Consider the following 12,674-nt stretch of genomic DNA (forward strand, 5'->3'; position numbering starts at 1 on the left):
GTAGAGAATGATGGTGAAGTGATCAATGAGATCAAACAGTACAGAGATGCTAGGTTCGTGGGGCAACAGGAGTCTATCCACAGGATTTGTGGTTTTCCAATGTTCGGTGTCTCTCCCTCTGTTCTCCAACTCCAGCTTCATCTGGAAGATATGCAGCCTATCACATTCAAAGAGGGCGACAATCTAGATGACGTCGTCAATCGGCCCTCTTCTTCCAATACCATGCTCACTGAATTTTTCAAGATGAACCTGGTAGATCCTTATGCGAGGAACTTCTTGTACAAAGAGTTCCCAGAATTCTACCGGTGGATCAAAGGTACAAAGAAGTGGCAAAGAAGAAAATTAAAGGGGCGAGGTCAGATTGGAAGAATTGTGTATGCGCATCCTGCTGAAGGTGAGAGGTACTTTCTTAGAGTGCTCATGAATCATGTGAGAGGTGCAACATCATTTGAGGATTTGAAAAGTGTAAATGGCAGGCTGTGCTCGAATTTCAGAGAATCGTGTGAGAGAAGAGGTCTCATAGAGACCGACAAGTCACTTGATGACTGCTTGACCGAGGCAGCTACTTTCCAAATGCCATATGCTCTAAGAAGGCTTTTTGCAACTATTCTGGTGTTCTGCGAGGTGACCCAAATCCGATCATTGTGGGAGAAGCACCTTGAGTCAATGTCTGAGGACTACCGTCGTAACCAGTCCAACCAGGTCGCACTACAACAGATGGTCCTTAGAGACATTAGGGATCTAATGCATTCCATGGGAAAAGATATTGGAAGTTATGGCCTCCCAGATTTGGATCCGGTGGATGATGAGTGTTCCAATGGAGATTCGAGAGAGGTACAATAGGAGTTTTCTGTTAGTTTTGACAAAGAAGACATAAACATGTTTACATCTCTTAACAAAGAGCAGCGTGTTGGTTTTGATGAAATCCTCTCTTGTGTTGTCAACAAAAGAAGCCAGATTTTCTTTGTTGATGGTCCGGGTGGCACGGGGAAGACATATCTATACAAAGCACTCCTTGCAAAGGTCCGTTCTCTAGGTCAAATAGCTATTGCTACAGCTACATCTGGCATAGCGGCATCGATCATGCCTGTTGGGCGCACCGCCCATTCCAGGTTTAAAATTCCGATTAAGCTCACAGATAGCAGCACATGCAATTTTACCAAGCAGTCTGGTACCGCAAAGTTGCTCCGTAGGGCATCATTAATAATCTGGGACAAAGTTGCCATGACAAAGCGTCAAACTGTTGAGACGCTTGATAGGTCCCTTCATGACATAATGGGATCTGCTTTGCCTTTTGGGGGAAAAGTCGTGGTGTTTGGAGGGGATTTTAGGCAGGTCCTTCCCGTTGTAACACGTGGTACAAGAGCACAAATCATTGACGCTACGCTACAGAGGTCTTATTTATGGGAGCAGATTAGGAAGATACGTCTCACGCGTAATATGAGGGCACAAACCGATCAGTGGTTCTCCAATTACCTCCTAAGAATAGGTAATGGAACAGAAGAGACGATTGGTGCTGACTACGTGTGTCTTCCGGATGACATTGTTATTCCTTGGACTTCCACCGAAGAACCAGTGAATAAACTTATTGAAGATGTCTTCCCATCGCTTCATGAGAACGCTACATCTAGATTGTACATGAGCGCACGTGCCATTCTTTCAACCAAGAATGAGCATGTGGACAATCTGAATAAATAGATGATTGGTAGGTTTCCTGGCCAAGAAAGAGTTTATTATAGCTTTGACTCTGTCGAGGACGATTCACGCAATAACTACCCACTTGATTATCTAAACTCTCTCACTCCAAATGGCCTGCCCCCGCATGATTTGAAACTCAAAATCAATTGTCCCGTCAGTCTTCTCGGGAATCTTGATCCGCACAATGGGTTGTGCAATGGAACAAGACTGATGATTAGAGCATTCCAGGATAACGCAATCGATGCCGAGATTGTTGGTGGACAACATGCTGGAAATAGAGTGTTCATACCAAGGATCCCTTTGTCGCCCTCGGAGGACATTTCACTTCCTTTCAATTTTAAGAGGAAGCAATACCCCATCAGGTTGAGTTTTGCAATGACAATCAACAAAGCTCAGGGGCAAAGCATTCCGACTGTTGGTATTTACCTCCCAGAGCCTGTATTCTCCCATGGTCAGCTTTATGTTGCACTTTCAAGGGGTGTGTCAAGGCAGACCACTCAGATTTTGGCCAAGCCAAATATAGACATAGACCCCACTGAAAAAAGCACAAAGAACATTGTGTACAAGGATGTATTGGAGGGATAGAACAGGTTGGAGGACCACACCAGCTCATGTGAAATCGTCTTATGAGCAGATAGAGCCATTTGGGGATTTTACTTTACATTTTGTTTCTTAAAAGGTAATTGTCTTCCCCTTTGCTTCCTTAGGTATTGTTGTTCCCCGTGTCGTACCTTGATGGATAATCTGCTCAATGCGGATTTACTTTGCAGGCCACTTCTTCTCATCCAGTCTCTCATCAGTGTAACAAATTATGTTGACGTGCAGGGGCATGCAATCAATTAACTGTTCTCATAGGTTTTAGGCTGTTTTGTCCGAAAGTTTTTTCTTCAACTGAATGCACTAACTTAGTGTGGTACCGTCCTGGATGATGAATCCGACATCTCTGTATTTCTCCAGGAAATATCAGGTTTTGTAAATACTTTAGTGGTTGCTTGTACGAGCAGCCTATCTGGTTTATGGAAGCATGTTCTTTGTGTCATTGGCCTGGCTATTATCGATGTTCTTAATTTGTCTGATGCCTACTCTCTCTTTTTTCTGAAACGACTCCATTTTCAACTAATTTCGCTTGTAGTTATGCAATTTCAAAAGCAAATTTATATCTCCACTTTTCACAAATTTCATGTAGCAGAACATAACCTTTGTGTGTAATGATAGCCATATCAGATGTTGGATCCTTTAGTGGCATTACAGGCTCTGCTTGCTTTGTGAATACAACTCGCCCATCTAGAAACGGAGGTTTCATATATGCCATAAATAAGACCATCGGCTTGTTAAAGTTTAACCCTATCAAATTATTATAAACATGTATAAAAAAATATAGAAAAGAAACCATTAAGGGAATGACAAGGCCAGGTCAACTGATCTAAAAATATTATAAGTATGAATACATCCCGGGGCACAAAAGATCAAAGTTAAACTGCACGCGATGTGCAGGGATACAGCAAGCACGTTGATTTTAGTTTTCTTAGGTATTCTTGCTGAATCATTTACCTTTGAGCATGGAGTTTTATTTAATGGCATTGTAAAGGCTGAAAAAAAAATTGTCACCTTTTTGTGGAACTTCGGCCAAACTAAAATATAAATGGCAAAGTAAATTAACATAAATAAAAATAAATGCCACATTTGACCACAATATCAGATGCGGTCATATAGACTAGACCTTTAAATTGAGACATGTGTGATGGCCAAGTTTTATTCACTTCCATCTGTAAAAAAAAGTCTTAATCAGTTAGGCTCCTCCTTCATAGATTTCATTTGGCCAAGTCATATGTGCTTATGTCTGAGTGGACTAGGTTAGCCCAGTCAGTAGCCTGCATGCGTGGATTTCACTTACGCTCCTCCTCCATAGATTTCATTTGGCCAAGTCATAGGTGGTTATGTGTGAGTGGACTCTGTAAGCCGATAGCCGAGTCACTAGCAGGTTGTTGGCTGCATGTGTGCTTGTGCTACTCGAGCCATTTGTGAGTGGACTGGGCTACTGCATGCGTGGGTTACTGGCTGCTGGTCCATGCATCTATGTCTATTTAAGGGATTTGTAACACCTTTTGTAGCCAAGACAACATAGCTGAGAGGAAGAACAAGAAGAGGAGCTGAGTAGCAGCTCCAACATTTGATCGATCTATTGTCGCCTTGGACGCTGCAAGGAGAGTAAAGTATTGTGCCGCTTATAGCCAAGGACTGCAGATCCGCCGTGTTTTGCATAGGTAAATCAGGCTCTGAAGTACATATGTTTCCAATGGTATGATTTTCTTGATAGATCAACTCGAGGTTGGAACTATTTTTTGATGTAAGTAACAAGGAATTGAATTCTGAAAATTATATTTTGTAGGTGTTACACAAATTCTTATATCCATATAACAATGGCTATCATGCCACCATTACACTGTGCTACGTTTTTACCTTTTCTGCCACACCAGAATCATGGAAGGCAGCTTTTCAAGTCTATTTGATAAATTATTTTTCTCCTACATTGATGAATAGGTCCAACTGTTTTCAAAACTAATTATATACAATTCTTTTTGAATGCATAGATATGGATGTCGATGATGTCTTCATCAGTTTACCTAATGGCGCAACCACTGGTATTCTTGTGTAGATAATTTTTTTATAAATGACTACATTATATCGGTTGGGTGTCAATTATTTTTTTATGTAATAACATATTTTCTCGATTATAGATATCGCGGGTATCATGTATGTTAGCCCACTGGACCACGAGACATATTTCCCGGTAGGAATGAGGGAAGTAGCAATGGTGGACTCCACTAATCACATTGTGTTCCTCCGCATTTTTGATGAACTTGCTCAGCGCCATACAGAACAACTATTGATTGGTGAAAAGCATTATTCATTCGTCATGGCAACCTTTATGGAAGTTGACCAAGCCTCAAGTAAGTCTGGACTGTAAAAAGTGCTATACAAAATCATTTCGCACTATTACTTACTCGATCTTTTTATAAGCAGGAAGTCTTTTAAGTACAGCAGCAACTACTATTACGTTCCATCGATGCTCAGCATGCCATCAGTTTGACATGCTTCAAGGTGACTACATTTCTTTATTAGTACTTCAGCATTCCCAATAACAAGATGTCCTAATTATTTCATGTTATAGGTGTACGCGAAAGAATTTGTAATGATATATTTTCTGGTGAAGCGGTGAAAAATGTTGTACTTTTAAGGAGGGATGGTCAGATGCCGGACAACGAGTACAATGCAGTTCAACTACCTGCCCAAGCTTCTTCGATCAAACACATCTTCAACCATCTGACAAAAAGTACACCCCGCCCCTCGCCAGATCAAGTGAATGAGTATGACGAAGTTGATTAGCCATGTTGGTCCGGAATAAATAATTCTCGCGAAAATGATGGGTTTTTAAGTGTTGTCATTTCTTTGCTTTGTTGCAAAAAAATAAACATAACATGTTATTCTTTTCACACGTTGCCCGTATCTGCTATGTTCACAACTTGCAAACCATGATCAACATGGGACATAAATAAATGGATGAAAGAAGGTTGTACCTGTAGTGTTGTTGTAACCAAGATTTTTTCTGTACTCATTGCTTTCTTTAGCAGCAACAGCTAAAATTCATGTAACCAGAGATTGAAACCTATAACTGCAGAACAAAACTTGAACTGCTAGAAGTGCGCAAAGATATCTGATGTTGTCTGCGGGGAGCCTGGTTCAACAAACACCACAACGCATTGATTTAAAGGATCTCCACTAAAAAAGTAGAGGCACAATTTAATAATCATTTAATATATGATAAGGACATTTGTGTACGAGGGATATAAGAAAAGGCAATCTCTACAACTATTGTGTACGTGGGGTATAAGAAAAGGCAAAAAATATCAGTTGCCTCATGATAAGGATAGTTTGTTACACCATCTAAAAAAAGGATAGTTTGTTACACAGCTACGCCTAGCAAGGAGAATAATAAAACCCAGTTGCCCCACGATTTGGCTATAGCTATTGCCGCATCCCAACTCTCCTCTACCTCGCTCGCCTAATCTGATCGACCAGTAAGGGACTCCATCGAAACGTGGGCAACTACAACCCTACAGCAACCAGCAGAACCAGTCACCCATCATCCGCGATTCTGTTGCTCTAAAAAAGCATCCGCGATTCTGCGACGGCGACAACTACAACGCCCGGCCTCTGGTCTCTTGAAGGTGCCCTCATCGTCAACTACTGGTGAACCCTCAGTCCTCCTCCATGTCTGCGTCACCATCCCCAGTGGGATCTGCCGAGCTACCACCACCTACAAAGGCAAGTTTTATTTTCCTATGCAACCTTATTCTAATTCTGACGGGACACATCTTATATGCCAAGAAGATTTTCACTTTTAGGTTCAATTACTAAAATAAACTAGGGTAAAAGTATGATTGTGCCTGGGTGTACAGGAAAACATGGACAACGGAGTAAAGGAACAAACATTGCCGGCTACCAAACATGATAATCATTACCTAGAACAAGAAGTCACTACAGATGGTCAAGAAAATATGGAAATTGAAGAGGGGCTAACCAAAAATGATGATAAAAACCTCGACTTGACAACGGCATGTCTTCTTTTCCTCTATCATTATCATTCTAATAATATTTCTGACACTACAAAACATTTCGTATCTTCAAGATTTTCTCATTGTATTATTTCATAATATATAACATTGTGGGTTTTAGTTTCTGAGCGACAAAGAATCAGGAGAAATGGCTGAGAACGATGAGGCCGAAAATACAACTGGTAAAGAGGCTACAGATTCCAAACTGACAGGTGTAAGTTTTCTTTTCCTCTATCATTATTATTCTAATATTTCTGACACTACAACACATATCATATCTGCAAGATTTTCTCACTGTATTATTTTACAATATATAACATTGTTGGTTTTAGTTTGTGAGCGGCAAAGAATTGGGAGAAATGGCTGAGAACAATGAAGCAGAAAATACAACTGGTAAAGAGGCTACAGATTCCATACTGACAGATGTGAGTTTTCTTTTCCTTTTATATCTCCCAAAAAATTCTAACTCTACATACTGATATTTTTTGTTACTTGTGTTCTCAGATATTAACCTACAAAGAAACAAGTCAACAAACGCCGGCAGCTCCGGATGAGCAATTATTAGCAGAAATGTGTGGCACCAAAGGGCCAGAAAGTACAGGGTATAATGTGACAATGCCCATTCAAATAGAGAAACCTATCCGACGGCATAACAAGCCTAAAAAGGCACATGACTACGTGGTAGCTCCAGAAGGCACGGAACAATTCCTTTTATGCCCTGCTTTTGCTAAATTTACTTTCTCCATTAATTAATAAATGTTAATGCATTCATCGCGACAGATTATGCCTGCACTAACGAAGATTGGTCCGTGATTGCAAATATCAGAAACCAAACAAGCGATATAAGAAATTTAGTGAGCATCGAGGACGCATATCTAAAAAGGTCTGAGTTACTATTACTTCTAACTCCGAGAGAATTTGTTGGCGATGAAGTAAGTATATATAGCTTTATGACAAGATGGTATTTATATTTCATGAGTATCTACTATATCTAACAAATGTATGCACTTGAAATTGTAGATCATAAACGCGTACATATATTGCATAAGTGCTACGGAGCATCTACAGGTGAGGTCAGGTGGACGTGTGTTCTTAGAGACTGCATGCATCTCTAAGATGATAAAGGAGGGTAGCTGTCTGCGGGATAACGTTCCAGCATGGGTGTTGAAGAGAGTCAAAATTTATTTGGACCATGATATGGTTAGTCTCAGTTTCATACAAATTACTATGAATTCAAGCGAGGACGACTCCTTGTCTATAGGTGACCGAAACTAATAATAATCATATTTTCCAGGTATTTCTTCCAGTAAACCTAGGAGATGTTCATTGGTACCTAGCAGTTATAAATGTCAGAAAACGATGTATCCAAGTGCTTGACTCGCTAGGCACAAGAATGCATCGCGAGGATCTCGATGCTATGGTTAGTGATTAGTCCCATTAGCCCATCTTTTTATAAGCCAATTTTCTGTTATTATTTGTTTCTGATGCTAATACTTTGTCATTTATTTGCAACAGCTGCAAGGATTGGAAAATGTATTCACATTTGCCTCCCGTCACATGGAACTAAAATCTGACAAGTGGAAGGACCAAAACGTCACAACATGGCCTAGGGAAGAGTGCATTAAGAGCAGCCTGCAGACAGATGGGTACACCTCCTCACTCAACGCAATCGAAACTAAGTTTTTATTGTGTTATTTGTTTTGATGTCCATCGAGTTATTTTTGTTAGAGACAAGCCAGTATCTTTAAACCAAGATTCTCTTACTTAACCCACCATAGGAAGTCTAAACAAAATCTATGAAGGCGTGCGGTTTGTTATGGAAAATAAGCTATAAGCTACCAATCAAATTTCCACAAGAATAGCATTTGTGAAGTTTATTTGTCATTTGTACAAAGTTCAAAAAAATTGTGAAGGGCTCCTGCTATCTTCACAAGTGGGTACTGTGTGCTTTGATTTACTGCAGTCAATGTCGAGAGTGTGTTTACCTTAGCTAGAGAGGAGTAGCAGCTAAATTCATAACCACAACAGTCACAAAATTGCTGGCAGCCCCCAACACTGCTACATCAATTCCACCAGTAACAGTAGTGGTCACTGCAAACACGAAAGGAATAATATGAAAAGACTAGCAATGGCATTAAAACACGGATAACTTATGGTGCACTGATCACAAACAAGCTTACCATAGTGTATAATATTTGGTGGATTATTTCTGCATATACAACAAAATGACCTTGAAATCGTGAAATACATACATGTTGCGCTGTATCCTCATGATCTAGATGACACAAACATGTCATTGTTTCCCTCATGATCTAGCATAAGAATTGTAGAAAAGAAGTTCCATGTTAGTTGTGTGGTTGCACACCCTTGTAAAGAACCACAACAGCTTCGGAATTAGAACAAACCTTATATACTCGACAAGGACATCATTATCTTCCATTGTGTCATATTCCCATCCGACAAATATTGCTATTTTCATCTTCCACAATCAGTACCTCCTCAAATTTTGCCATCCAACAAATCATCAACATTTAAAATGTTGACACCGGACCTGAATAAAGCTGCATCCTATGATGCATAGCTTTACCAGTACCATCAAAAGCTCCAGGAATCATTTGAGCCTACAAATTATGCATAGATGTTACCAAAATAATATAAGACTTGAGTAAGAGAAGAAGGATTTCACAAAGCAAGAAACAGCCAAATAAATAATGCAGAGCACTAAAAAATATCTTTGGACAAAATGCATATATAAGATAGTTGGATATAGCTTTTTAGATTGTTTTGATTGTGTGCTTCAAATAAATCCATGACAAATTCATTCCAGTAATATAGACACACCACCAGATGTGCCGGACTATGAATACCAAAAAATCCAGATATCTACAGAATAAGCAAGGGCATATCTTGAATCTTGGATCTTGAGCCTAAGCTGAATCAGAAATCCTCCTATTGCAAGAAAATCTCCACTAAAGAACGGAAGAAGAAGAAGGATTTTTACCATCTTCGGTTGTGAGTGAGTGAGGGAGGGCTTCGGAAAAAATATTAGTGCCCTCAAATTTTCCTTCTTCATGATTTTGAAGATTTATTTTTCCGAATAATGATTGTCCTTATTGGAGATATATCAAATTTTGTATCACCAAAAAGTTGTAATCATGCAGGTCATCGTGTGGTCTGTGGATGTTAAATTTTATGGAATATTTCACAGGGGATATTTTATCTGACATTCCTGAACAGGTATATTCGCTCCATGTTGTGATACTTACTCCAGATGTATCATTATTATTTAAAAACTAAATCTCCTGATTAATAGGTCAATATGACAGATTTTAGAAGCAACCTAGCAGTTATTTTGGTGGATTCACATTTAAATGATGATAATATAAGGAATCGAGACTTCAAAGAAGATGAAGACCATACATTTGATCCCACGGATTGTGTCATTGTGGACGGACCCCCTAAAAACATCAAAGCATCGAAACTATCATCAGAAATTGGGTTCATCTCACAATCATTGCTTCTATCACCATCTGTCAATCCAACGGACGAGGATTTAATAGATAAACTTTGCCTATACATCAGCACGGTTCATGATATCCCTTCACTAGAGTAAGCAACATTTTTTCCAGTTCATTGTGTTTTTTTAATAAAATTTCTCTAGCGTTATTGTAATTGATATAATTCTGATTTCACAGGACCGAATGGGTTAGAAGTTACGGTCCTTATCCTATTAGTCTTAATTTGAGGCAAATAAGTAACATACTAAATATGGCTGAAAATATGGACGTTAGTTGCTTTAACATGGCCGTACGAATACTAGCGTGGCACGACATCCAGTTTGCTAGGGATGTCCCAGTTCACTACATGGATTTAAACTTCTGTGTAAGTTACTACAATCATATATTAAATCTATTTATATGTTACTCATTTGCCGCATATACTAATGCTTTTTTATTATTGTTTAGTTGAGTCTCACTATGCACGCGATCCAAATCGTAGTGAAAATCCTGACGTTGCTAGGTTGGCTCAATTGTTTCTTAGCTGGCCTGATAGCAATGAGTATCATATCTCCGAATGTAATATGGTAAGAATTAAATCCTTCGTTCTTAAGAGTGATTTATTCGTTATTAATGTATAAATGTATCGTTGCAGATTTTATTGCCTTGGGATATTCTTGGGTTATTCCAGTTGTTCGTCTTGGATCGGAACAAAAAAGTTGTCTCTTTTTTAGATCCACTTCCAATACCAAATTTAAGGAAGAATATACTAAAAACGGTGGCTGATAATTTTAACCGTGCGCTCAAAGTTGCAAACCCTCCATCAAAGGATGACATAAATAAATGGGGTTGCAAGTATCCCAAAATTCCGACAAACTCAGATGGGTAAGAATCTTATCAATGTGCTATATTCTATACGTATTTATTCAGCCCGCAATGTAACATTCTACGCATGTAGTGCTCTGTCGGGTTATTTGGTTTTTGAGTTCATGCATTCATGGTACGATGGACTGCTACATTTTCCAGTACCGACGGTGAGTATTTACCTTTTTACACCATATTCATTTACATACACTTTGCACATGTTGTCTTATAACAATATTCTATAATGCATATATAGGACGGTTTTCAACTAAGGAAGCGATTTTTGGTTCATATCCTCAAGTACGAAGCAAATGAAGCTTTAGACAATATTCCAGCCATTGAACGAAGCCTTATTGATCGCATAAAAAAGTGGACCTTCAAGATAGAACCATCATCCGCGAATAAGTAAAAGATACAATGTTGCTTAGTTATTATTTTGAAGTAATTTTTTGTAATTAATTAGAATACATATATTTATATGATGATGAATTTGTAGGATAACGTTCCATAGAAAACAAAAAATTTCCTACCGCGAACACGCAATCCAAGCCAAGATGCAATCTAGAAGACGGTAGCAACTAGGGGATTATCGAGTCTCACCCTTGAAGAGATTCCAAAGCCTACAAGAGGAGGCTCTTGTTGCTGCGGTAGACGTTCACTTGCCACTTGCAAAAGCGCGTAGAAGATCTTGACCACGATCCCTCCGGCGCCACGAACGGGCAGCACCTCCGTACTCGGTCACACGTTCGGTTGTTGATGAAGACGACGTCCACCTCCCGTTCCAGCGGGCAGCGGAAGTAGTAGCTCCTCTTGAATCCGACAGCACGACGGCGTGGTGTCGGTGGCGGTGGAGAACTCCGGCGGAGCTTCGCTAAAGCACGCGGGAGCTATGGAGGAGAGGGGGGTGGCTAGGGTTTGGGAGGGGGTGGCCGGCCACTCAAGGGGGGCGGCCAGGTTGTGGTCTTAGGGTGGCCGGCCCCCTCCCCTTGGCCCCTCATTATATAGGTGGAACCCCAAGTGTTGGACTACAAGTCTCCGAATAAGACCCGAACCCAAAACCTTCCATGTGATAGGGAAACCTACCCAAGCTAGGACTCCCACTAGAGGTGGGAGTTCCACCTTCCATGGAGGGGGTGGCCGGCCCCCTTTGGGGAAGTCCACTTGGGACTCCTCCCCCTCTAGGGTTGGCCGGCCATGGAGGTGGAGTCCCTCCGGGACTCCACCTTCCTTGGTGGTTTCTTCCGGACTTTTCTAGAACCTTCTAGAACCTTCCATAGAACCTTCCGCATCATTTTAAATCACATAAAATGACATCCTATATATGAATCTTATTCTCCGGACCATTCCGGAACTCCTCGTGATGTCCGGGATCTCATCCGGGACTCCGAACAAATATTCGAACTCCATTCCATATTCAAGTTCTACCATTTCAACATCCAACTTTAAGTGTGTCACCCTACGGTTCGTGAACTATGCGGACATGGTTGAGTACTCACTCCGACCAATAACCAATAGCGGGATCTGGAGATCCATAATGGCTCCCACATATTCAACGATGACTTTAGTGATCGAATGAACCATTCACATACGATACCAATTCCCTTTGTCACGCGATATTTCACTTGTCCGAGGTTTGATCTTCGGTATCACTCTATACCTTGTTCAACCTCGTCTCCTGACAAGTACTCTTTACTCGTACCGTGGTATGTGGTCTCTTATGAACTTATTCATATGCTTGCAAGACATTAGACGACATTCCACCGAGAGGGCCCAGAGTATATCTATCCGTCATCGGGATGGACAAATCCCACTGTTGATCCATATGCCTCAACTCATACTTTCCGGATACTTAATCCCACCTTTATAACCACCCATTTACGCAGTGGCGTTTGGTGTAATCAAAGTACCTTTCCGGTATAAGTGATTTACATGATCTCATGGTCATAAGGACTAGGTAACTATGTATCGAAAGCTTATAGCAAATAACTTAATGACGAGA

The 12,674-nt window shown here is 40.3% G+C and overlaps 2 protein-coding genes and 2 long non-coding RNA genes across 4 annotated transcripts; all 4 read left to right on the plus strand.

The window, feature by feature from the left end:
• The first annotated feature begins 1,831 nt into the window (after positions 1 to 1,831).
• LOC127295104 (uncharacterized) lies at positions 1,832 to 4,332 on the plus strand. The gene is made up of 3 exons (XR_007847529.2): positions 1,832 to 2,377; positions 2,469 to 3,962; positions 4,290 to 4,332. It is a non-coding gene; the product is annotated as an uncharacterized lncRNA (long non-coding RNA).
• Positions 4,333 to 4,446: 114 nt separating this feature from the next.
• LOC127295103 (uncharacterized) lies at positions 4,447 to 5,197 on the plus strand. The gene is made up of 3 exons (XR_011756676.1): positions 4,447 to 4,649; positions 4,723 to 4,800; positions 4,871 to 5,197. It is a non-coding gene; the product is annotated as an uncharacterized lncRNA (long non-coding RNA).
• Positions 5,198 to 6,442: 1,245 nt separating this feature from the next.
• LOC127347548 (uncharacterized) lies at positions 6,443 to 7,067 on the plus strand. Its single transcript, XM_051373723.2, has 3 exons — positions 6,443 to 6,528; positions 6,647 to 6,739; positions 6,819 to 7,067. The coding sequence occupies exons 1-3, from the start codon at positions 6,463 to 6,465 to the stop codon at positions 7,065 to 7,067; spliced, it is 408 nt and encodes a 135-aa protein (XP_051229683.1). The 5' UTR covers positions 6,443 to 6,462.
• A 546-nt stretch (positions 7,068 to 7,613) lies between these two features.
• On the plus strand, positions 7,614 to 10,700 carry LOC127347547 (uncharacterized). Its single transcript, XM_051373722.1, has 6 exons — positions 7,614 to 7,734; positions 7,830 to 7,960; positions 9,476 to 9,551; positions 9,628 to 9,923; positions 10,010 to 10,196; positions 10,467 to 10,700. Exons 1-6 carry the CDS (start codon positions 7,708 to 7,710, stop codon positions 10,698 to 10,700), a joined length of 951 nt encoding a protein of 316 aa, XP_051229682.1. The 5' UTR covers positions 7,614 to 7,707.
• Positions 10,701 to 12,674: the final 1,974 nt, after the last annotated feature.

Source organism: Lolium perenne, chromosome 4, assembly GCF_019359855.2.
Source record: "Lolium perenne isolate Kyuss_39 chromosome 4, Kyuss_2.0, whole genome shotgun sequence".
Taxonomy (NCBI): Eukaryota; Viridiplantae; Streptophyta; class Magnoliopsida; order Poales; family Poaceae; genus Lolium; species Lolium perenne.